The sequence below is a fragment of the Ptychodera flava genome (assembly GCF_041260155.1).
Source record: "Ptychodera flava strain L36383 chromosome 23 unlocalized genomic scaffold, AS_Pfla_20210202 Scaffold_23__1_contigs__length_28996876_pilon, whole genome shotgun sequence".
Classification (NCBI taxonomy): Eukaryota; Metazoa; Hemichordata; class Enteropneusta; family Ptychoderidae; genus Ptychodera; species Ptychodera flava.
This window is the reverse complement of record NW_027248277.1, coordinates 2,514,266-2,541,128: the sequence shown is the minus strand read 5'-3', so window position 1 is coordinate 2,541,128 and position 26,863 is coordinate 2,514,266. Positions and strand designations below refer to the sequence as shown.

The following is a 26,863-nucleotide window of genomic DNA, read 5'->3' as shown; positions in this document are numbered from 1 at the left end:
AGCTATTGTTAAGGCCATTGGTTATTTAGTAGATATTTATTGATATCAATATAGATCTGGATATAGCTGATTGGCAGATTGTAATTATTCATTGCTACTTAAAATGTCTTAGGCTAAGGTTATGGTGTAGATAGTTCTCTATTTTCAAGAGATTTATTAATGTCAATATTATTTTGCCAATCAATAAGCTGAAAGCCTTTGAGATGCTGCACATTGATAATGCAAGGCATAAACAAATTGTTAATGCCTTGAATCCTTTTGTTTTTTCTTCATTGGTTCTGTCTGTAAACAAGGCTAAAATGATCTTCTACCAACATCTGTTATGTCCATATATGCTATAATATGTCATACAATTTGGGATGAACTACTTTAATGATACTGGAATTGAGAAATACAAAACTGTCATTTTGCTATGAGTAGACGGCATATTTTCATACCAGTTGTGCATTAACCATTCATTCTCTGTGATTTTCTCTCAGCTGCTATACAGAACGGTGGCGAGAATGAAAGCTGCTCTCCCGATGCATCAACGTTAAACTTAGAATCTAGTTACCATGGAAACAGAGACACAGGAAATGATGAAACGAGTGATGATGACAACTCCATAAGTGATGACACTTATCAAACGGATACTTTGGCCACAAGTTGCAATGTGTCCTCAGTGAGTGGAATTGAAAAACCTATGCGTGTGAGAAAGAAATATGAGCGCGCCAAAAAGCCGCCCATGACAGACAAAGAGTTAGAAACTCACAAAGAGAGAATACGAAAAGCCATGATTGGTGATAAATCTTATAATTGTGAGAAATGTGGTAAGGGTTATAAAACAGAGGAAGGATTGAGTTTACATATGTCATTGGGCATTTGTGCCAGACAGAAATGTAAGTATTGTGGAATAGACTTTCTACTGAAAGATTGGCAAAATCACATGGTTGATTCACATGCAGAACAGATACCAGTGTTTCCATGCAGGTATTGTGATCGAATATTCATAAGTTGCTCATCAAGATCTAGTCACAAATTCCTTAAACACTCAAATGGTGCATTTGAATGTGACGTGTGCAAGCATGTCTTTTCCAATCGCATTACGTTAAATAATCATAAAAAAACCCACATTGAAAGAAAGTTCAAGTGTAGATATTGTGACCTCAGGTTTACAAAACAAGGGATCAAAAGAGGTCATGAAAAGCATTCACACAGTAAAGTTTCAGCTGTCTGTACAGAGTGTGGCGAAACGTTTGATACACGAACACATATGTTAAACCATTTGAAGATTGTTCACTCAGAGCAAAAATTTAGATGTTCCTATTGCGACAAGAAATTTTATAGTAAGGCAGATTTGAAAACCCATTTAGAAAGTCATGGTGAACTTTCCAGGGAATACACTTGCAAGGTATGCAAGAAAGTTTTCCATGTGAGATCTGAATATCGCAATCATTGTATGAGGGACTGTACTAAGCCTGAATATCTTTGTGATATTTGTGGACGCCAGTTTAAGAGGAGTACTAATTTACGATTGCATGCCTTAACTCATAGTGAACCAACACTCAAATGCGATCTTTGCCCACGTGTTTTTAGGCTAAAAAGTACACTAACGTCACATGTTAAGTCTGTACACAGTGATGAAAAACCCTGGCAATGTGATATATGTGGATATCGTTGTAAACTGAGGGAAAATCTATTTAAACACACCAGAATACACAGCAGGTAGACCCAGGATTGTTCGTAACCTGCTCACACTCAATTAGACGTAAAATGTTCACAGTGTCATTGACAACAAATGATTTGAAATTCTGAATTGCCCCACCTTTATTTTAACTCTAAAGGGAAAAATAAATTTTTCCATTTTTGAGAAAGAAAAGCTGTGAAAATGTTTCTTGCCCCGAGATCTTTATAATGATGCAACGAGTAGTAGACTGGGAAAGAATTGTAAAGAAATGAGAGCTTGAATTAAATGTCTATCCCCGAGGAGCATTCTATGTTAATTCTGTCACGTGACATTTCACTCTTGACAATTTCTAATAATCTTATCATTATTGATGCCTTCAAGCGTGTAATGCCACAATTGTCCAACGGTGCAATTGATAGTAATTGGTAATTGGATATTAAATTTGAAAAGTATGACTCAACACTGAATGCGAGTATTTCACTACTGTGAATACTGAAATATTTCTCACACAAACTGAATTGTGTACATTGTAGAACCATATACGTTTTTGTTTTAGTGTCCTTTATATATTTTGTAGCCATGATTTTTGTTGTGGTCTTTCTTACAGGCTTCTTGGGCCTTACATACTATTCCAACCCATTATAATCAAATTTTGCAGAAGTATTTATGTACATTAGTGTTCAACAATTCTCATTAAATGACAAGGAACACTATTTTGACAAATCATTAGGTTTGTTTTGACTGACTACATAGACCTCTAAATGTATATTGTTTCAGAAAAGAAATATCAGGCAGTACCTTTTGATTTATATTTTAATTTCACAATGTCCTTGGTCTTATCTCATTGACATTATATACATCATTTAGTGTTTAATTTCACAATGCCTTGGTCTTATCTCATTGACATTATATACATCATTTAGTGTTTAATTTCACAATGCCTTGGTCTTATCTCATTGACATTATATACATCATTTAGTGTTTAATTTCACAATGTCTTGGTCTTATCTCATTGACATTATATACATCATTTAGTGTTTAATTTCACAATGTCTTGGTCTTATCTTATTGACATTATATACATCATTTAGTGTTTAATTTCACAATGTCTTGGTCTTATCTCATTGACATTATATACATCATTTAGTGTTTAATTTCACAATGCCTTGGTCTTATCTCATTGACATTATATACATCATTTAGTGTTTAATTTCACAATGCCTTGGTCTTATCTCATTGACATTATATACATCATTTAGTGTGTCCCCAGTCTAAAGGTAATGCTGCACCCACTCGTCTTCTAAATGCCAATTTGCATGGCGTTCAATTTTCCTTGTGTAACCTGTAATTACTTGGTGACTCTATTCTTTAGTTATTTAGTGTTTTTTATCGTAGCGTAAGATTTCAATGTATCTGACATGAAATATATTTTGAAAATAAAACATTCAATAGTTATAGAAAGTAATCTCTTTATTTCTGTTTTAGCTCTATTTGGTATGTATATAAATACTAAAAAGAGCTTATATGGTGAGTCAGTGGTGGCTGTCTGTCTGTGTGTCCGTTTGTCTATGTATGTATGTATGTATGTATTTATGTATTTGCAGATGTATATCCGTCACAGGCAAAAGCTCCCAAACCGCCGCACCTACCATCACAGTATTTGGTGTACATGTAAACCCAGTGGTCGAGATGTGACGTTCAACTGAACATATCAGTGTCAAAAATATGCAAATGAGGTAAGAAAAAGGGAAAGTCCTGCAAATGTGCCGGAGTGGTGGCATTAACCGAAACAACCCACACATCTGAGTTACAGATTTTGTAATCTCTAACCTAGTTGTATGCAGTGTACCTATTATGTGTCGGAGTGGTGGCAGTGACTGAAACAGGTTACTCCACTGAGCTTGAGTCATTTCCTGTCATTGTTCATTAACTGATACAAATTGGCAGCCCTGCTGAAACCATAAAGGACTGTGTTGGAACATTCCTCTGCTAAGCCTGTTCCTAAAGTTGACCTCCAGTACCTAAAGTTTCAGACCTTATTTACTTTTGTCGTTCTTTTTTTTCTGGTTTAAATATTTCTTGATGGACCAATTCAAACCAAATATGAGCATACTGTCCTTGACGGTATTTTTTATTTAATTATGTCATGTACATCAAACGTCAAACTAGTCCTACCAAACTGTATCTGTTTCTGAAGTAAAATCTCTTTTACATGTTCCAGTCTCTCTTGGGAAACACCAGGGTTCCTCAATTTGTATTTAGTATGTACCATAAGTACACTTGATTTCTGATATCCGTATGTTCAGTTTGTTTGTTTGTTTGTTTGTTTGTTTATTCAAGTTTGTGTAAGATTAGGTACTGTTGACCTCTACTTTATTATGGTGTGCACTACACTTCAGAGGAAACACAACATACTTCGTAACCAAGGAGGGGTCGCCGATTATGAGTTCCTACACATAATATGTATCTGCATTACTATTTAAATTGTTTTGTCAATCATATAAAGATTTTAGATCCCAGGCTTTAGATACACTTCTTAAAAGATGATATCTGTTTTAAATTGACAATCGATACAATAACACCGACATCATACATTTAGTCCAGTCAATCTAAGCCAAAAAGGGGTAAACCTAGGACTAATTGCAACAGAAATTATTTCTTCACCATGCATTTTGGAAAGGTCCTAGAAATAACATACTAAAAGTATAATAAAATCTAAGAGGTGCAACAGTGCCTAATTTGCATAAATGTAAAGGGGGCTCATGGGTATAAAATTGTCGCTGATAGACGGTTTCTACTTAAAATATGTGGCTAAACATGCTTTTGATCAGGGTTTTTTGGCTTATTTGCCTCCTTTTTGGTCTAGGCAATGTTGTTGAAAATATTTTGTCGTCATACAAATATTCCTCATTTGCATAAATCCAATATGGCCGCCACAACACTTCACTTTTCTTAGTTTTTCTCGAATTAATAACTATTTTTAAGCTACTACTGACAGCAATAGAATAATTTTTTCACATTGTATTTTAGACAAGTCCTAGAATAACATACTAAAAGCCTAGTACTATCTAGAATTGTAAACAGTGTCTAATTTGCATAGATGTAAAAAGATTATGGGTAAAAACTAAGTGCTGATAGAATGTTTCTGCTAAAAATAATTGGCTAAACATGATATGTTATGCAGGTTTTTGGCTTATTTGCCTTGTTTTTGGTTTAGGTAATGTTGATGGAAATATCTTGTCTTCATAGAAATATTCCTAATTTGCATAAATCCAATATGGCCGCCACAACCTTCAATTTCCTTTGTATTTTTCCCAATTAATAACTTTTTATGCTACTTCTGACAGCAATAGAATTATTTATCCACTGTGTATTTCAGAGAAGCCCTACAATGACATACTAAAAGCCTCGTATAATCTAGAAATGTAAACAATGCCTAATTTGCATATATGTAAAAAGATTATGGTTACAAACTAGGTGCTGATAGAATCTTGCTACTAAAAATATTTGGCTAAACATATATGCGGGTTTTGGGCTTATTTGCCTTGTTTTTGGTTCAGGCAATGTTGATTAAAATATTTTGTCGTCATAGAAATATTCCTCATTTGCATAAATCCAATATGGCCGCCACAACACTTCGTTTTTCTTTGTATGTCCCTAGTTAATAACTATATGAGCTACTTCTGACTGCAATAGAATTAAATTTCTTTGTGTATTTTAGAGAGGTCCTAGAATGACATACTAAAAGTCCAATACAATCTAAGATTTATAACATTACCTTATTTGTATAGATATAAACGGATAATGGGAGCAATACATTCACTGATAAGAGAAATATGCATATTGAATTGAGAAAAATGCGACATTATGTTCAAGTAATGTATGCATTTATCTTAATTTTTGTCCAGGCAATATTTTTGAATACATTTTATCGCCCGAGAAATATTCCTAATTTGCCTAAATCAAGTATGGCTGCCACTGCATTTCACTTAAAAATTATATTTAATCTACACAACAAGTAGTTTTTGTTTCCACTCTGTATTGAATGTATAGAATGACAAACAAAATGACTGTTAAGAGGGGAGACAGTGCATAATTTGAATAAATATAAAACTTAGAAAAGGGAACAAAATCGTTGCTGTTAATAGATTTCTTAAAAATATATTCAGCAAATTGATATTTAATTCAAGCAATTTCATTATTTAATGTACTTTTTGTGTTTCTAGGCAATGCATAAAATCATTTAAGATTCCTCATTTTACACAACTGCAATGTGCCCTCCTACCACTTTACTTTTCCCTTTTTTGACCTATAGTATAAATGACTATATATAATGTTAAAAAACAACGGAGATCATTAGAACTAAATTTTAGTAGGGTCATGGAAGTTACATAGCGCCAGATATTTTCATCAGAAAATTTACCCACCAGATTTCAATTTGAATGGAAAACAAAAGGCTCTTACACCTCAATCATTCTCTTACAGACTAGAACAAAGGCGATCCCAGGGATCGCGAAAAGTGCATTTAATGAAGTTGTGCATAGGACAGCTAATTTACCCAAATGCTAAATGGGTCATAGATGCTATACAAACCTGGTGCTGATAATCTATTTACGAAAGTGATTTAAGAGATAAGCTGACATTGTAATGACTATGTAACATCATTTTCTTGTTTTTATTTCAGGGAATGTTTTCAAATATATCTTACAGCGATAAAAAAATTCTTATTTGCACTTGTCCAATAAGTCAACCATGTCACTTCCTTTTTCTAATTGGAACATGAATTATTTCCTCACCTTAAATACTTAAGGTAAAGGGCGACGAATTCGGACGCGCACACGCTTTAGAGCGTTTCTGCGCAGATTTAACTCCAGCCTGCCGCAAATGGGTTATTTGTAGCGCATGTATTTAACATCACCTGTCATTGTTGAAATTGCGCTTTTACCTAATTTTTTGACCCAGTGTCTTAGAAATACATGTGACCTATAACCTTGTCATATTTTGACCCCTAGGAAGCTGGTTTTATTCAATATGAGCGAAAAATTAACATTTCTCTCCCATTTATATGGCGCAATTACGCATTCACCTGGAGATATTGTAAAAAGTAGCGTGGTGACACCCTTTATTAAAAGCGTAAACTAAATGGTATTTATGTCAGGAGTTTATTCGCCAAGTTTGGTCAAAATGACACCATTCAAAGCGACAGGAAGAAAAGTTCGAAAATTATATAGTGATACAATTTCGATATCGTCATTTTGTAATCGATATTTATGTTAAAATTTCTTCACAAACATCATGAAAACTATACATTCAATAAATATGGATCTTAAGTCTTGATATTTATTAAAATTAACTCATTTGCTAAGCGTTTTATAATCGCTTTCTTTAGTTTAAGTGAATTATATCATTTTTATTTATTTCTAACGACCCCATTTTAACGTCCGTTTCCATGGAAACAAGCATGGTGACCCCCATTTTTTATTTCATTTTTGCACTTGCACAACTTCCAAGAATATTTGTGCAAAGTTTCAAGAAAATGACACCACAACTTAATTTTGACGTAATTCGTAGTACTTCACCTTAAAACGTCCAAGAATGGTATATTCAAAGCCTAATACAATCTACATTGTGCAAAGGACTAATTTTAAAAGATTTTATAGGAAATGCCTACACTGTACTACATGTAATAATTGAAACTTGAAAGGTTTTACAATATCGTAAAGAGAGATTGGAAGTTTTTACTAACATTGCTAAATATATTTTACCTAATTTTGAGCGATTCCTCATGTGCATAAATCATATATGATGATCATTAAAGTAATTTTCTTTAATTTTTCAAATTGACGTCAACTTGTTTTAATTAATTATGTTATCAGTAAAATGAGAAGTTACATTAAGAGACACTACTTGTTTAAGTTATTTAATACTTTAAATTCTTCCTATCGAAAGATGTCCATTTTATAACTTGAATGAACATTTTGCTCAGTACAAAGAAATTGACATGGTTATTTATTTTCTGTGTATTTTAACTCATTTTAAAGATTATATACTAATGGGCCTACAGAATGAAAAGCCCTGTAAAAATAAACAATGATTGATTCGTATAGTTCATTTCAATTATCTAGAGAATTTGCATAATGTCAATAACATTGGGAACTTACTGGAAGATTTAGATTTTCTTAATGCATACCAAAATGCTTGGCCAAATAACCAACACTTTGTACTAAGGGAGGCTGAAAAAACTTGTGTTTCAGCTCTACTTTCTTTTATTTTCACCCTTACCCGTATTACTAATATAGATTACTGAAGTGTGGATAAAATGTAATTAAAGACCAGGTTGTGTGGTCACTGGTAAATCAGATATACTTTTGACTGTGTGCAACTTGCCTGTTCATGCCACATACAGAAATTTATGATAATAATGATAAATAAATTATAATGATCATGATGATATAGAGGTACAATTGTTATACTTAATACTGCCAATTATCATGAAATATGGATTAGGAAAGCTGTTCCTTTATCAGCTGAAAGACATTACAATAATCAAAGGACACTGCATTTCTCAAAATTTTGAAATTTCTTGAAGACAACAATTGAAAATTAATATAAAGTCATATAGTGGACTGAAGAGAGAGATTTCCTGTTACATCTTACCGTACACAGCCATAGCATTTGAGGAAAAACTGAAAAAAATCTGTTGACTGAATCATGATAATCTAAATCACTGGTAAAAGCAAATCTAGATACTTTTCATAATGTTACATGGTCTAGCTGCTCTTTCAAATTTTCATGACCGTGAAACAAGAAAACCAAGATGTGAAGGGATTTGCATCGCAGAAGCTGCCGTTAACGAGTTTATCGATTAGGATATCAAATTTTGACATCAAATTATCATAAAATTGGTTATCCTGTATTTTGAACCTTATGGAAGTCTCACCTCAGATTGGCCAGACTGTCAATTCTTTAAATAATCGATCTTATTGGTAATAATGCAAAAGTCTAATAATCTGCAAATGGGAAGTCCATTACATAACAGCCCCATGAGTGATACTTGCACATCTAAGATCTGATATGATACGCAGTACAATTATATCATCCTATGCTTCACATCTTTTCATTGAGTTATCCTTCCCCATACTTATGGGTTCTACAATGAACTGCAGTAGCATGAATAACCCCGACAGAAAGCAAAATCTAGACTTTCTATTGTCAAAGAAAGGATTCTGGCTGTAAACAAATGAACCACCTAGAGGAAGATGTAAACAGAGAGGAAGAGGAAGAAATTTTGATACGATAATGACCATCATAATAATTGTCATCACCACTACCATCATGGTGATTCAAATGATGTTCGTATTTATACTTATGATAGTTTAATAATGAGAAGGATGATTCACAGGCACAACTGTTAAGTGTGGTGAACCATTTATTAGTAACTGAATAGTTCCATCGTCATTGAAGATAATGACCAAAAGCATAAAATATTCCTTCAAAAATTTTACTGCAATCGAACATGTTGTAGGAGAAAATGACAATTGATGTCAAAAACTTGAGCACGTCCAATGATTTTTTATGAATAACCTTATCGTCGTAAAAGAAAGAAGAATATCCAAAGAAAGAATTCTGATTCCTTTTATTTAAACAGTAATTCTCTGAAACTCTTCTCTTTATTCATTGCATTTCTGAATATCCAGAAAATGTCAATGGAAGCTATTGTAGGCTTATTGTGTACAGAAGACCGTTTGTGTCAATTATGCAAATTGGGCATTTTGTATTAAAATATGCAAATTATGCATGCAAATTAGGTCAACCTCTTTTGTTTTAGGTAATTCTTGCAAAGCCTTAACAATTTCATAGAGAAAAAAAATTGTTTAAATATGAGCTTAAACATTCATTTTGTCTGAAATAGTGGTAAAACTGTGAATATATGCAAATTACTTAATTTGCATATTCTTTATTGTTCAAGACATTTAGAAAATAACTTATTGAACCTTACTAAATTGTGTTGCAAAGAAAAAAGTCACTTGAATTCAGTTTACATGCCCAAAATGTGAGTATAGCAGTCATTTTACAGGCAATATATAGCTAATTTGAATATATGCAAATTTAACCAATTTGCACCCCTTATATTTTTCTATACTTTTAATATGTCATTAGTGAGACCTTTCCAAAGGTCATGGTGAAGAAATAATTTCTGTTGCAATTAGTCCTAGGTTAAACCCTAAATTGACTGGACTAATTGTAAACTTTGTTTTCATTGAAAGGGACATTAGCTGTAATGTTGACTAATTTTTCACTGAACTGTTTCAATGTATCAACTACAGAATTTTACTATAATCCGATCATCATGACCAATGCCCGGTGTCCAGCTTGCCAACACAGTCTGTACATGTGAAATGACCATTGTTATTGTTGATAAATGTATTCTAGTCCAGACCTGAATACAAAATTTAAACAATAACTATGCAGATTATACTCATATAGGGTATATTTATGAGCTAAATATTAGGAATTTCTCCATGGTTCAGGGATTCAAACCAGAAACTGCAGATGATACACAGAAACAAACAAAATAAAAAATGACCAAAGGCTACATATTTGTAGTTTACCAATTTGTATGAAAAGTAAGTGTACAATCCACAAACACATGTCATATTTATACTCCACCGAGCTCGTTCAACAAATTTCATTTTGTGCATAAACATAAACATGTCAAGATTCCCAAGCACAAGTGCTGTAGGTTTAAAATCATTTTCATAAACCATTAATTCGGTAACACGGAAATTTTCCGCGTTCAGGGGATTAGTCTAGATACATGGTTTGTGCCGGCGAATCCTCTCATGAAAAATCTAAGAACGAAACATACGGCTGAAAATTTAGTCAAACCTCTGTAACAGTATCTTCTTCGATAATGACATGTTTATCCACCCTTCAACCAAATTCTTGGTCCCTGCCACAGTCAGAGTTTGCCACAAACACAAGATTTGCCATCCCTGCAATTTGCTTTGTCGTGCTTTGTGTCAACATAATTATCATTGTCAAAATAATTTGTCGATTTGCTTCGCCCAGAGCACTCTATGCAACTTTATACTTCTTTCTTTTTTAATCAAATAAATCTTTATCAACCATTATGCTAATTTCCGGATGCATATTTCACCACACTATATCATAAATGTCACAGAGTTGTTTTCCGACGGAGTATTGATTCAAAGTGAGTAGATCAGCGATATCTAATAGCGCCACCAGTGACAAAATGTGTCTTCAAATAGGCTTGGCTACAGTTACACACGGTTTCGCAATTGAGTTCGGATCCAACTAGACTACAGGTATTTACTATCAACTTATTTTGTAAGATTTACGGACCTTGTCAAGTATGCTGCCACGGAAGCACCTAGCGGACTTTACTATTATTGTTAGGGGTGTCCAAAAGGTGTCAGGGCCTGAATTTAGCCGTAAGACAACACTTAAGCCAATTATAACTAGGTACAAGTTCAATTAGACATAAATTTTGTCTTCTCAACACTCTAAACTAAGTTCAGCAATGGACTATTTCAAGAAATCCTGCATGGAAACAGGTTAATTATAGTCGTTAAAACTTTCTTCTATTCATGCACGTTGTACAGGTGCTGTAATAGAATGTGTGAAGAAAAGGTGCCAAAAACATTTGGCAAAAAGGGATTCTGTTCGACTACAAAAGTTGTCGTAGAATGTGTGAAGTGGGATGCCAAACGGCAAAGGACATTACAGGACAATACAATTTGCATGGAGTGAATATACCGTCTTTCACAGCTTCAGAAATGGCACAATTTCTCAAAAGATGGTCACTGGTCAGCGTTCGATTTCAAACTCGATCGTGTATGAACAGCTGAGAGCACGGAGCAAGTAGCTCTGCACAGTGGATATTATACCCTTACCAGTTAGTTTTTTTCGAAGAATTGTACATGTCCCAAGACGTAAAATATGCCGAATTTACCATCTTAGTAAGCGGATTAGGGAAAAAATGAAGTGAGTACACTGTAAGCTCTAGGGTCGTAACTCGTTCGTGATTTTGTTGCTGTACGAATAAAACATTTCAAAGGTATTTCCGTCGTCTGCTCGTATATTTTCGTTCCTGGCTTGCCTAAATAAATTAAATAGAACTAAACTTCCTTTAACAACCTAAGCGAAAGCTTGACTTCCCTAGATCTTACATTGTATCTGAAACCCTCACCGCACCGCCACCAGACACGATCATGACCTGGGAATCTCACTGACAGGTATAAAGCTACAAATCGGAAATATTATGTGCGCCTTCAACCTTGTCTGTCGCGAGTATTTTCAGTGCGGTTGGACTTTTGCGGCTCATTTACGGCTGTAAACGATGTAATTTGCCGCCCATATACTTAAGCTCCTCAACAGGAAACTTGTCGTAAAGCGGTTCTATCATGATGCACTGTCAACCGGTATCTTACATGTAATCTTCAGCAGCGTAGATGACATGAAAACACTGCGCCGCCATGGGACCGCGGGCGTGAACGATGACAGGTGTCGGCAAATGATACAATTTTTCAACACGTTCGTTTGTATGTTTTTGGCATAGGCCTAACTGTACTTGTGCCTGCTAAGTGCAATGCCCATGAAGTGACTGCAAACAACAGAATTTTGACCATAATCATAATGACGTTTCGGAATGTCTTATTCGCTCAGCTGTTTTACATATACCAACGAAGATCATGCATACTAGCGAAGGTCACGCGTCGCTGTAAGTAGTTCGGTTACAGTGAAAATATTGAGTTGAGTTGAGTTGAGTTTATTTCATCAGATGAATATACTATACATAACATGAAAAGAGGAATGTTTATATAAACTTCAATCTGATGGGGTCACGGAAATAGTTCAATCAGAACTAGTCTCAACCGTGACCAGTGTAGCTATAATTATCTGTTGAAATTAATACAAGGACCTGACTGTGTAAATATTATAAAGAATACAAATCTGGGTAGAAAGAAGTTAATTGATTATACATAAAATCTGTTAATGGACAATATTCGTGTACAAATAAACTAGCTGATATTTATAAATAAATACATTGTATCAGTAAAATGGTAAACCAGAAACAGGAGGTTTAATGGTCAAATACATGTAGTGGAAGATCATGCATGATCCACTAATGATGAAGTAGATGGACTTTCAAAGTTTGTTTAAATGACTGTCTACAATTTATACGTTAAATACGAGTGGGGAGTGAATTCCAAAAACTTGTTGCTGCATACCTTATTTGGTGTTTACTTAGTGAGAGGTTGATGGTTGGTAAAAGTTGTCTTGAATAGAAAAACGGGTAGGATAGTCATGGGGAATTGTGTCGACGTAACGACCTTTGTCTTGGGCATAGTTGTCATGTAACAAGTCAAATACAAAAACGCAGGTGTGAAATTTACAAAGTTTAAAAATGTCTAAAATACAAAGTTGTTTGAATAAAGGGGCAGAGTGGGCACGGTAATCAGAGAAGGTGATCAGGCGAGTAATTTTCTTTTGGAGTAAATGCAATGGCTCAAGGTAAGTCGTAAAAGTATTGCCCCAGATTTCAATACAATAGGAGATGTGTGGCAGAATAAGCGAGTTGTACAACAGAAGGAGGACATTTCTAGGTACAAAGTGACGAAGTTGTGAATTTATACCAACCTTCGGGGCAATGATTTTGATAACGTTCTGGATGTGCGCCTTCCACGTAATATTTTCATCAAGGGTGACTCCAAGATAGGTTGCAGAAGGAACACTTTCTATTTTATGGCCATCAATATCTAGGTTCCCATTAGCAATAACATGTTTACGTGATGTTTTAATAACCATATAGTTTGTTTTATCAATATTAATTGTAAGTTTATTTGCCCGACACCAATTACAAACCTCATGGAAGTCAGAATTCATTTGCATAAAGTCAATTTGGTTGCTATCAATAAACTTGAACAAATTGGTGTCGTCTGCAAAGAGTCGAAACTGGAACCTATTAGTAAAAATTAGTGATATCATTGATATAAATAAAAAATAAAACTGGACCGAGTATTGAACCTTGTGGGACGCCACATTGGATCTGAGAGTAAGGAGATGTTACATTATTGATGTTGACAAATTGCTGACGGGATGTCAAGTAATTCTTAAACCAGTGTAACTGGAACACCTCTGATGCCATAGTGGTGCAGTTTATGAATCAAGATGTCATGATTGATGGTGTCGAAGGCTTTTTTAAAATCGATGAATATTCAAAAGGTGAGAGAACCTTTATCTAGACAGTCGCTAATATCAGTGACTAAGTCTTTGAGGGCCAATTTCGTGTTATAACGTTTGCGGAACCCAAACTGTGTCTCAATAATTATATAAGTATGTGTTTTTCTCAAGATAGCGGATAATTTGTTTGTTCACAATTGACTCGATAATTTTGATGAAAGTTGGGAGAATTGAGATGGGTCTGTAATTGCTTACATTTTCAGGAGAGCCCTTCTTGTAAATTGGAACAACTTTTGCTAACTTTAAATCATTGGGAAGGATACCTTGCTGCAAAGAACAATTAATTACGTGGGCAAATGGGTGGGATATAATAGGCGAAGCATGAATAATTAACAGTGGGTGAATATTGTCCGGACCGACAGCTTTACGTGGATCTAGGATCCTAATTACATTAAAAACATCTTGATCCGTGAGAGGGTGAAAGAAAAAAGAATTCTGATAGTTGCCATGTAGGTAGCTAGTAAAGTCACCTGCAGGAGTGATTTGTGAGGCAAGGTTAATACCGACAGTAGAGAAAAAATTATTAAATTCGTTTGCAATATCGAGGCTGTCTTTTACTATTTTTTTTCCTGTGAAAATATTTTGCGGGGGGGGGGTATAGTTATTTGTCGAATTATTTAAAATTTCGTTAATCACTTGCCATGTCTTATTTGTATTTCCCTGGGCCGACTGTAATTTGTTTGAATAGTAACTTCTTTTTGCTTACTTCAGAAGCCTGCTAAGGATATTTCTGTACGATTTATAAGTTGTTTTGTAACGAGCATTGTTAGAGTTCTTTTTCATTTTGGTAAATAACTTGTGTTTCGTGCGCACTGATTTAGCAAGGGCTTTAGATTAATTCGTATTTTCACTAGTTAAAAAAATGGGTTCATATCAGAACCGTCTGAACAATAGGAGAATGGCAATACAGGCATAGCATGTATGATAAATACAAGAAACATACAAAAGAATCATCAAATTCAGACAAAACTGCCAAGATGTTTGTTTTGTAAAGTTGCAGTGATTCGTTAAAGAAATCAATATTACTAGTAATGTAAAATGAATTAAAGAAGTGAGAAATGCGATCAATGAACCCTCTCTTTCTAACATCGATTTTTTGGGGAGGTCCCTTCTTCTGGCACTTAACAAAGGTAAATTGAGACGAAAAAAGATACACTACCCGTAGGATTAAAATGTAACAAACAAACATCAACTCAGGAATACATAATCAAAAATACCACTACTAAAATGTAAATGTTCAATATTATAAATATTACAGAGTAAGTCATAGTCACAATTACACCATACACTGTTGTCCTTATGGAAGTCATGTTTGACATGTGAATAAAACGGAGGAGTTTTTTGATTGATTCTATTCTCATTGCTTGGTGCTTTGAGATAGAATTTCATTTGTCGCTCAAATTCCACCGACCCCCCCCCCCCCCCGTAAAAAACGAATGCTCCCTCACATACACAAACTTCCTTATATCTGAATGTATATTTCATTACATTAAATCATGAATATTGTGTACTACGTTGTGTTTTATTAAGAGCATTGACCATTGTAAGTTAAGTAGGTCGGCAATATCTCTAATAGCGCCATCAGTGGCCAAGCTGTATGTTCATTTGTAGCTGAATTCATTAATTCTTTGATACAACACAATGGTTTGTTAATTAAAGACCCTTCACTTGTATATTAGAATAATTCTTGAATCTTTAAATTCTCTATTCTATATTCTTAATTAGCAAATTTGTAATTTTAAACTATTTATACCTATGTCTGAATTATTCATTTTAATAAATAATTAGATGAATCTTATGAATCTTATTCAAGTTCTCTTGTGAGACTATCTTTGTTGATGTCACTCTCAGAAAGTTTAAAAACTCAGCCAAAATGCATAGTTATGCCATGGACGTATCAATGGTAAGGCTAATCCTGTTAAATCCGAAACCTGAAGAGATTTTGAACCTGAATCTGAAGCCGATGAGAACTTTAGAGGTCAAGCAACTTGACCCAAAGGCCGCTCAGTGACTTTCTTCACGTACTTATTTTTATACACAACCTTCCTACATCATAGCCAGTCAAGAAAATATAGCAATGGATATGACTTCTTCAAAACCAGCCGTTGTATATCCTCCAAGAAGTTTAACAAGCACGTTGAAAAATCGAGTGTTTACGGAAGTAAGTCCATTCAATGCAAGCGTTCGGCGGCACTGTCTGTAAATTTACAGCTCTGTTGTCATCTTTACTACTGATATAACTTGACCTCGGCCGTTCGTACAGTGAGCTAAATTTGCCATGCGATACAAATTTATGCCCCGCTTGGTAATCAGAGCCTGTTAAAGTGAAACAATGGGGTTATAAGTCGGCTGCAATGCTGCTGTTCGATTTTTGCCTGGGTATACGGGTTGGTCGGCAAACCTGGTCTGACCATGGAGCTACATTTGGTAGCTACATCTGGTAGCATTTGGGTAGCTCCATGGTCTGACAAACCTACCCAAACAAAACCTCCCCAAACAAAACCTCGAACACGGCCCCCACCACATGTGGTGGGGGCCGTGTAACGCCCGGAACACACAGCACGGTACTCAGGGCTGTGCAGCTATTATAAAGTGCACAGTTCGATCACTGCCCTTGTGTTATTAAGTGTTCTTTTAAGGACATTTGCAAACCTTTTGGTTTTATTAAATATTGAAGTTTGTTGTACATGACATGATAAGGATGGTTCGTGGCTCCCCGACAAAAAAGACTCCGGGGTCGAGTACGCTATCGCATATCTGTATAATGTGCCTATTTGTTTCGCCACCATGATGCGCATTCCAATGCAAATTAGGTCGAGCAGATTTTTCAACTCCAGCACGGTGAAGGGGCAATTCCGTCTAAAAACTCCACAACCACTGACACATAGCTTGGTGACACAGAGCTATCCCGCGCACTGTACCATTATATTTTGGGCGGCAGAGTGGTCTGAGAGACTGCCATCCATACCCCTAACTGCGCTGACTAAAAAAAGCCATGATGAAACAGAATCATTAGATCATGATTTCTGATTTTGAATAACGCCGAATTTTTGGGTGGTTAAATTAATTGTTGGGTGATTTTGAGAAAATTTTAAAATACATATACGGAAAAAATCCACCTCCAGATAGAACCACAGGGTACAGGGGAAAGTCCCCTGGGGTGGGGAGGAAGGTTTGTTTTGTGCAACGGCCTTACCTTATTTGATTTTATTAATTTTGACTGTGATATTTCAAATAAAGAGTTCAACTCTACACCTTATCTCCTCTCCAACTTGAGTATACACCACTGTAATTGCTCCGAAAACATTGCCAACTTGCTAATCCGCTGTCCGTATCAGCGGATTAAGTGATTGAGTCAAAACCACAGCCGTCCCACACGCATTAAAATAAGGAAAGGGTTGAAGATCTCAGACGCAGTGTCACGATGTCGTCCATAAAACTAGTGGACGCTTAAAATATTAATGAATTCGTAAATAAACAGGAAGGTAAACAACTTATTATTCATAAATAAACGGTAAAGGAGCTCCCTAGTGACCGGCAAATGAGAAAAATTACTGAAAAAAGTCGAAAACCTGAAAGCCACAACCTCGCGACCGGTCGTTGAGAAAAATAACCAGGAAAAAAGTCAAATCCTGAAAGCTATAACCTCATGACCTCATGACTGATCATTGAGAAAATGTCGGGCTTTACAGCCACGACCTCACGACCGATCGTTGAGAAAAATTACCGGGAAAATAGTCAGACTCAAAGCTTGAAATGTCAGGAAACATTTAACAATTTACGGCCACGACCTCAACCGGCCGTGGACAGAAAATGAAGTCGAATATACCTGAAAGCGACGGTCGTTGAGAAACATGTGAAAATTCAAATCTTTACACTGGCAGCCACGACCTTGCGCGATCGGTTATGGAGAGAAAATATTGGGAAAAAATCGGAAACCTGAAATCTTGTCTGTGATGAAATCAACTAGGCTACCGTCCGACCGATCAGGAGAGAAAATGTAGAAAAGTTAAAAAAAGTCAATATCAACAGCCATGTGGAGAGAAAGCTCAGAAAAATTTAAAATAAATCTGAACGGCCTGAAGGAGAACACCAACCGTTACGTTACAAAATTTTTGATGATATAGATTAAGTTCCTGACTGCATTTTCCTACCCTAGGACTTTAAAAAGCTAAGTCCATGCTTTTAGTTCATTCATATTATGTGCTGCCGTCGTTGAGTTGCATGTTTGAAGAATGATAATGATGGAAAGTGCATAACAATACAGCGAAAATATATAAAAGTCAGCGTGGACCCTCTGTTGTGCCGCGCAACAACCTAAACGCAGCCGCTGACGTTTTTACAGACAGAATACATACACAGACGATGTATCAAATACCATGAAATCGTTTTTATTGAAAAGGCATGCTTGAAGAAACAGTACCTTAACAAACAAAAAACTAAACAAAAGGTTGATGATTTTATCCATCTAGTTCTCGGAAACTGAAGCGAGGGCTGTCCGTCTTTGAGGAAAATACTATAACTTACGCTTGACATCATAGACATGGACGCGGAAGGGAAAAACACAATAAGATTTTAAAACGAGAACAGGCAAGAAAATGTAAGCAAATTCGCAAGCCTGGTAATACCAGGGGTAATACTAGAAAGTCTAAGTCGTGTTTCCTCGCCATTGACGATGTTTTGCTGATACGATGTGCACATGGTGGAGGTTCTTTTGGAATACCGGTAGGTGAGAACTTCATTGGTATGGATAGTCGTTTATGTATTAGCGGGGAGGCCGGGCAAACGAGTCAGTCACAGTCGATGACGGTGTACTACGTTTACGATAGACGCTAGATGTCCTGTGACGATGCATCGATGGTGGCATCGAATAATACAGATAGTGTATAATACTGACATACATCAATCTATATTGAGCTGCCTGCAGCGGTGTTCGTTCGGTTGATGCTGTCCGAGCCTCGCTACAAGGAGAAAATATTTCTCCTTTTCTGTGGCTGAATAAGCTACCACCTCGATTGACCCACAGGTGCCTGGGGTTGCCGGTGTACTAGACTTGGTTCAAGTCGGTGAATTTAAAAAAAATAAAATCATTTATAATAGTTTCTTTTGTGTCTCTCCTATTTCGTACAAACCTATCCGGAATTTGGCAGCTCACGCCAGGTTTTCCCAGCGATTGAATGCGTCACGTTTGAGTCTGCGCAGTAGTGAGTTAGTTTCTGCCGTGATTCCGGGTGAAACTCCGCTGTATAGCGTTCACTCCACTCATCGCGTTCACCCTACTCATCGCGTCCACTCACGCGCGCGTTTCACATGAAAGCAAAATACAAATCATTGCGTTCACTCCACTCAAACATTCACAAATCACAGGCTTGAACCAAGTCTACCGGTGTACATGCATAGAGAGAAAAATTGAGAAAAATTACCGGGAAAAAAGTCAGACTCAGAGCTTGAAATGTCGGGAAACATTTTACACTTTACGGCCACGACCTCAACCGGCCGTGGGGTGTAGCATGCTCATAGCATGATATACGAACTTTTACATTTTACTTTTACATTTACGAATTCCGACCTAGTGTTATTGGACTTTGGATTGGTATGATTGCGATTATTATATAACATCAAACGCATCATGGGAAATATGTTTACTTCTGGACTGGAAATAAACAGATTTGAGGTCAAAAGGTTCTACTTCCGACTTTTACGGATGACATCGGACCATGACTGACTCAAAAATGTAGGTTGGTTTTTTGGCTCAAGATGACCATTTTAGACGGTGTTACTTCGGCATGTAGCAGTTCATCGGTATAGCGATGCTTTTGATAGTCGTTAAATTTTGATTGACTTCTACATCTGCCCAGATTTGCGTTGTTTTGTGACACTGTGTCTGAGATCTTCAACCCTTTCCTTATTTTTAATGCGTGTGGGACGGCTGTGGTGTTGACTCAATCACTTAATCCTCTGATACGGACAGCGGATTAGCAAGTTGGCAATGTTTTCGGAGCAATTACAGTGGTGTATACACAAGTTGGAGAGGAGATAAGGACTTGTCGGCAATAATAAAGCAGTCAGACGGTGTGGAGTTGAACTCTTTATTTGATTTATCACCGTCAAAATTAATAAAATCAAATAAGGTAAACCGTTGCACAAACAACACCTTCCTCCCCACCCCAGGGGACTTTCCCCTGTACCCTATGATAGAACGTAAGATTCATTACCCATACGTTGTTGAACTTAGGCTTCATTGAACTTGTCTCAGTACAAACACTTTCGAGAAACTGAGAGAGGCATAACACGTCTGCATCATATGAATGAACAATAGGAATTTCAGATGGCTATTAAAATGAAACTCATTACCATGACTACGGAAGTTAGCTTCCGGTCAGTAGTGGTTACGTGGCAGCCCTACACACCCCTCATTAGCCCCCAAAATGTAATGATGCAGTAAACAGGGCAGCTCGGGGCATGATACTTGAAAACTCCTCTTGGAATGCTTCAATCTGACCATGGCCATTATTTTAAAATATTTCAACAGAATTAATCATTAAGCCATGCGTGACATTGTACGTAGGGTACCAGTAAGTTTGAGGCCCTGTACATTTCAGTATCAATGTCTACCAACTGTCTAACCTTTGGTTGTTCAACCATCACAGTCAATATGTGAATTTCTTGAAACTTTCTAGACGTCATTCCAATGGCAATGCAGATAATATATAAAGCTTTATGAAATCAAAGAGTAGAGAATTGTTTTGATACAACTTCAAACTTGCATTTGACAATGATGTGTACATTTATATCACAACTATTCTCTTCGAATCAACCATCCAATCTTTTCTTCTGTCGTTTTCTTCTTTAGTGTAAAGATTTACTGGAGAAGTTTGCTTGCAAAGTCTTTGTCATTGTCTCTGAAGATGGGCTGTCATCTCAGTATATTGGAAGTCAAGACTTTGTCAGAGAATTTCTCACAACTGGACTGAAAGTAAAACCAGGTGATGTGAATGTCGCACTGTGTCCTACAGCTACTTTTCAAAGTAACGGTACACATACGATAGTTGAACCGTCGACGGATACTTATAATAGAGACAATAGAAATCGTGACATTTTTACAAAGAATGAAGGTGTACTTTTGAAGCAGAATTCCTTCACCAACATCACAAGGGAAACTATTGATTCGCAAAATGATGTCAATATGGCTGACAATAATAGCCAATCAGGAGACAGTGTCATGGTTGAAGAAGGTATCATATCAATATCAATCGACAACAATCAAACATGGATACACAAGTAGCTAAATTGAATGATGGCATAGGAGATATAAATGGACTAAACAATGGCAGAAAAACTTGTGATCCAGATACTAACCAAACCTATACAGAAATTGGATCATGTGAAGAAACTCTGCAAAACCAGATGGAGTTGGAAGGGGCAGAGTTTTTTGGAAAGTTGAAAAGTCAGGAGAGCTGTCATCAAAATAGTCCTATAGGTTAGTTTATTTATCATTTTCATCCTTCATGGAATTTCGTTAACATTACAATTGCACAGCTGAAAACCACAGCTTGGAGCCAAGCAAAGTGTTTTTGTAGAGTTAATTGGCATCTTTTCAGGTTTTGTGTGAAATGATGGAAATTACAATACTTTTTTCAATCAAACCACTTATAACAGCAGTGTTCATCTTTATTTGGCAATCGTTATATCAACTCACAATGAGATATGCAGAGGTTTGCACCTCACTATAACTATCTTAAGCTCGTCATCTTATATGGAACAATGTGCAGCAGTTTGGATATAGCTATCGTAATTATTTACTTCTACTTAAAAAGTCTTAGTGTAAAGCTATTGTTAAAGCCATTGGTTATTTAGTAGCTATTTATTAATGTGAATATAAAACTGGATATAGCTGATTGGCAGATTGTAATTATTCACTGCTACTTAAAAAGTCTTAGTGTAAAGCTATTGTTATAAGGCGATTGGTTATTTAGTAGATATTTATCAATGTCAATATAATTCTGGATATAGCTAATTGGCAGATTGTAATTATTCACTGCTACTTAAAAAATCTTAGTGTAAAGCTATTGTTATAAGGCGATTGGTTATTTAGTAGATATTTATTAATGTCAATATAATTCTGGATATAGCTGATTGGCAGATTGTAATTATTCACTGCTACTTAAAAAGTCTTAGTGTAAAGCTATTGTTAAGGCCATTGGTTATTTAGTAGATATTTATTAATGTCAATATAATTCTGGATATAGCTGATTGGCAGATTGTATTTATTCACCGCTACTTAAAAATCTAAGGCTAAGGTTATGGTGTAGATAGTTCTCTATTTTCAAGATATTTATTAATGTGAATATTAATCTGCCAATCAATAAGCTGAAAGCCTTTCAGATGCTGCACATTGATAATGCAAGGCATAAACAAATTGTTAATGCCTTGAATCCTTTTGTTTTTTCTTCATTCGTTCTGTCTATAAACAAGGCTAAAATGATCTTCTACCAAGATCTGTTATGTCCATATATGCTATAATATGTCATACATTGGGATGAACTACTTTAATAATACTGGAATTGACAAATACAAAACTGTCATTTTGCTGTGAGTAGATGGCATATTTTACACTAGTTTTGCATTAACCATTCATTCTCCGTGATTTTCTTTCAGCTGCTCTACAGAATGGTGGCGAGAAGGAAAGCTGCTCTCCTGATGCATCAACGTCAAACTTAGGATCTAGTTACCACGGAAACAGAGACACAGAAAATGATGAAACGAGTGATGACGACAACTCCATAAGTGATGACACTAATCAAACAAATACTTTGGCCACAAGTTGCAATGTGTCCTCAATGAGTAGAATTGAAAAACCTAAGCGTGTGAGAAAAAAATATGAGCGCGCCAAAAAGCCACCCATGACAGACAAAGAGTTAGAAACCCACAAAGAGAGAATACGAAAAGCCATGATTGGTGATAAATCTTACAGTTGTGAGAAATGTGGTAAGGGTTATAAAACAGAGGAAGGATTGAGTTTACATCTGTCATTGGGCATTTGTGCCAGACAGAAATGTAAGTATTGTGGAATAGACTTTCTACTGAAGGATTGGCAAAATCACATGGTTGATTCTCATGCAGAACAGATACCAGTGTTTCCATGCAGGTATTGTGATCGAATATTCATGAGTTGCTCATCAAGATCAAGACACAAATTCCTTAAACACTCAAATGGTGCATTTGAATGTGACGTGTGCAAGCATGTCTTTTCCAATCGCATTGCGTTAAATAATCACAAAAACACCCACATTGAAAGAAAGTTCAAGTGTAGATATTGTGACCTGAGGTTTACAAAACAAGGGATCAAAAGAACTCATGAAAAGCATTCACACAGTAAAGTTTCAGCTGTCTGTACAGAGTGTGGTGAAACGTTTGATACACGAACACATATGTTAAACCATTTGAAGATTGTTCACTTAGAACACAAATTTAGATGTTCCTATTGCGACAAGAAATTTTATAGTAAGACAGATTTGAAAACCCATTTAGAAATCCATGGTGAACTTTCCAGGAAATACACTTGTAAAATATGCAAGAAAATTTTCAACGTCAGATCTGAATATCGCAATCATTGTATTAGGGACTGTGCTAAGCCTGAATATCTGTGTGATATTTGTGGACGCCAGTTTAAGAGGAGTACTAATTTACGATTGCATGCCTTAACTCATAGTGAACCAACACTCAAATGCGATCTTTGCCCACGTGTTTTTAGGCTAAAACGTACACTAACTTCACATGTTAAGTCTGTACACAGTGATGCAAAACCCTGGCAATGTGATGTATGTGGATATCGATGTAAACTGAGGGAAAATCTATTTAAACACACCAGAATACACAACAGGTAGACCCAGGAATGTTTGTAGCCTGCTCACACTCAATCAAACGTAAAATGTTCACATTTGTCATTGAAAACAATTGATTTGTGATTCTGAATTGCCCCACCTTTATTTTAACTCTAAAGGGAAAAATAAATGTTTCCATTTTTGAGAAAGAAAAGCTGTGAAAGTTTTTCTCGCTCAGAGATCTTTATAATGATCTGCAACGAGTGGAAGACTGGGAAAGGATTGTAAAGAAATGAGAGCTTGAATTAAATGTCTATCCCCAAGGCGCATTCTATGTTAATTCTGTCACGTGAGATTTCACTGTTGACAATTTCTAATAATCTCATCATTATTGATGCCTTCAAGCGTGTAATATATACGTATATATACGTTTTTGTTTAGTGTCCTTTTAATATTTTGTAGCCATGATTTTTGTTGTGGTCTTTCTTACAGGCTTCTTATAATGAAAGTTAGCAGAAGTATTTATGTATAGTGTTCAACAATTTTCATTCAATGGCAGGGAACATTATTTTGACAAAACATTAGGCTTGTTTTGACTGACTACATAGACTTCTAAATGTATATTGTTTCAGTAAAAGATTATATTTTCATTTCACAATTCCTTGGTCTTATCTCTTTGACATTATATACATCATTTATTGTGTCCCCAGTCTAAAGGTAAAGCTGCACCCACTCGTCCTCTAAATGCCAATTTGCATGGCGTTCAATTTTCCTTGTGTAACCTGTAATTACTTGGTGACTCTATTCTTAAGTTATTTAGTGTTTTTGTTTCGTAATGTAAGATTTCAAGGTATCTGAAATGAGATAAATGTTTAAAATAAAGTATTCAATAGTTATTGAATGTGATTACGTTGTTTCCTTTGTATTTAATTATGTCATGTACATCAAACCTCAAACTAGTCCTACCAAACTTTAACTGTTTCTGAACTAAATATCTTGAAATGTTCCAGTCTCTCTTTGGAAACACCAGGGTTCCTTAATTTGTATTTAGTATGTACCATAAGTACACCTGATTTCTGCAATCCATATGTTCAGTTTGTTTGTTTGTTCGTTCGTTTGTTTGTTTATTCAAGTTTGTGTAAGATTAGGTACTGTTGACTACTTTATTACCGTGTGCACTACACTTCAGAGGAAACACAGCATACTTCGTAGCCGGAGAGGGTTCGCAGATTATGAGTTCCTACACATAATATGTATTTGCATTGTTTTGTCAATAAGATAAATATTTTAGATCCCAGGCTTTAGATACTCTTCTTAAATGATGATTACAGTTTTAAATAGACAATCCATACAATAACACCAACATCATACATTGTAAATTTTGTTTTCATTTAAAGGGACATTAGCTGTAACTGTTGACAAATTTTTCACTGCACTGTTTCAATGTATCAACTACAGAATTTTACTATAATCCGACCATCATGACAAATGCCTGGTGTCCTTCTTGCCAACACAGTCTGTACATGTGAAATGACCAATATAATTGTTGATAAATGTATTCTAGTCCGGACCTGAATACAAAATTTAAACAATAACAATGCAGATTATACTCATATATTTATGAGCTAAATATTAGGAATTTCTCCATGGTTCAGGGATTCAAACCAGAAACTGCAGATGATACACAGAAACAAACAAAATAGAAAACGACCAAAGGTACAGATCTTTAATGAAAGGCTACATGTTTATATTTTACGATTTTGTATTAAAAGTAAGTGTACAATCCATAAACATGTGTCATATAAACCATATTTATACTCCACCGAGCTCGTTCAACAAATTTATTTTCTGCATAAACATAAACATGCCAAGATTCCCCGGCACAAGCGCTGTAGGTTCAAAATCATTTCCATATGAAAAGATACCTTACTTGAGGTGTGAACTGACTGTCATTCGGTGATTGCTCTGCAAATATCACGCGTTGTGTCATATTTACAAACATTGTGATCTTTTGTTCTACTAGATCGGTAGTTTATTTACTCTCTGGGGAGTCATAAACCATTAATTCGGTAACGTGGAAATTTTCCGCGTTCAGGGGATTAGCCTAGATACATGGTTTGTGCCGGCGAATCCTCTCATGAAAAATCTAAGAACGAAATATACAGCTGAAAATTTAGTCAAACCTCTGTAACAGTATCTTCTTCGATAATGACATATTTATCCACCCTTCAACCAAATTCTTGGTCACGGTCCCTGCCACAGTCAGAGTTTGCCACAAACACAAGATGATGGCATCCCTGCAATTTGCTTTGTCGTGCTTTGTGTCAACATAATTATCATTGTCAAAATAATTTGTCGATTTGCTTCGCCCAGAGCACTCTATGCAACTTTATACTTCTTTCTTTTTTAATCAAATAAATCTTTATCAACCATTATGCTAATTTCCGGATGCATATTTCACCACACTATATCATAAATGTCACAGAGTTGTTTTCCGACGGAGTATTGATCCAAAGTGAGGAGATCAGCGATATCTAATAGCGCCACCAGTGACTAAATGTGTCTTCAAATAGGCTTGGCTACAGTTACACACGGTTTCGCAATTGAGTTCGGATCCAACTAGACTACAGGTATTTACTATCAACTTATTTTGTAAAATTTACGGACCTTGTCAAGTATGCTGCCACGGAAGTACCTAGCGGACTTTACTATTATTGTTAGGGGTGTCCAAAAGGTGTCAGGGCCTGAATTTAGCCGTAAGACAACACTTTAGCCAATTATAACTATGTACAAGTTCAATTAGACATAAATTTTGTCTTCTCAACACTCTGAACTAAGTTCAGCAATGGACTATTTCAAGAAATCCTGCATGGAAACAGGTTAATTATAGTTGTTAAAACTTTCCTCTGTTCATGCACATTGTACAGGTGCTGTAATAGAATGTGTGAAGAAAAGGTGCCAAAATGAATAGGTATAATTCACGGCAAAAAGGGGATCTGTTCGACTACAAAAGTTGTTGTAGAATGTGTGAAGTGGTTAGTTTATTTCGAAGAATTGTACATGTCCCAAGACGTAAAATATCATGCCGAATTTATCATCTTAGTAA

At 35.7% G+C, this 26,863-nt stretch overlaps 2 protein-coding genes across 5 annotated transcripts in view; both read left to right on the top strand.

Annotated features, from left to right (window-relative positions):
- Positions 1-3,131, top strand: part of LOC139123475 (uncharacterized) — a 1,125,851-nt gene extending 1,122,720 nt beyond the window's left edge. Inside the window, exon 4 of the transcript XR_011549683.1 lies at positions 2,944-3,131. The gene's annotated coding sequence lies outside the window, so the exon portion shown is untranslated. The remainder of the gene's footprint in view (positions 1-2,943) is intronic.
- LOC139123472 (gastrula zinc finger protein XlCGF57.1-like) overlaps positions 1-24,663 on the top strand; it is a 30,838-nt gene extending 6,175 nt beyond the window's left edge. The window contains exons 1-3 of one of the 4 annotated variants that reach the window (XR_011549682.1): positions 15,901-16,094; positions 20,787-21,413; positions 22,592-24,663. Coding sequence is in view for 3 of the 4 variants with exons in the window: in XM_070689627.1 (XP_070545728.1) it covers positions 21,203-21,413; positions 22,592-23,820 (1,440 nt within the window). In the remaining variant the exon portion in view is untranslated. Of the gene's footprint in view, positions 1-479; positions 3,132-15,900; positions 16,095-20,786; positions 21,414-22,591 lie in introns of those variants that run through there. The other 3 variants (XM_070689627.1, XM_070689626.1, XM_070689625.1) reach the window with 3 other exon arrangements.
- Positions 24,664-26,863: the final 2,200 nt, after the last annotated feature.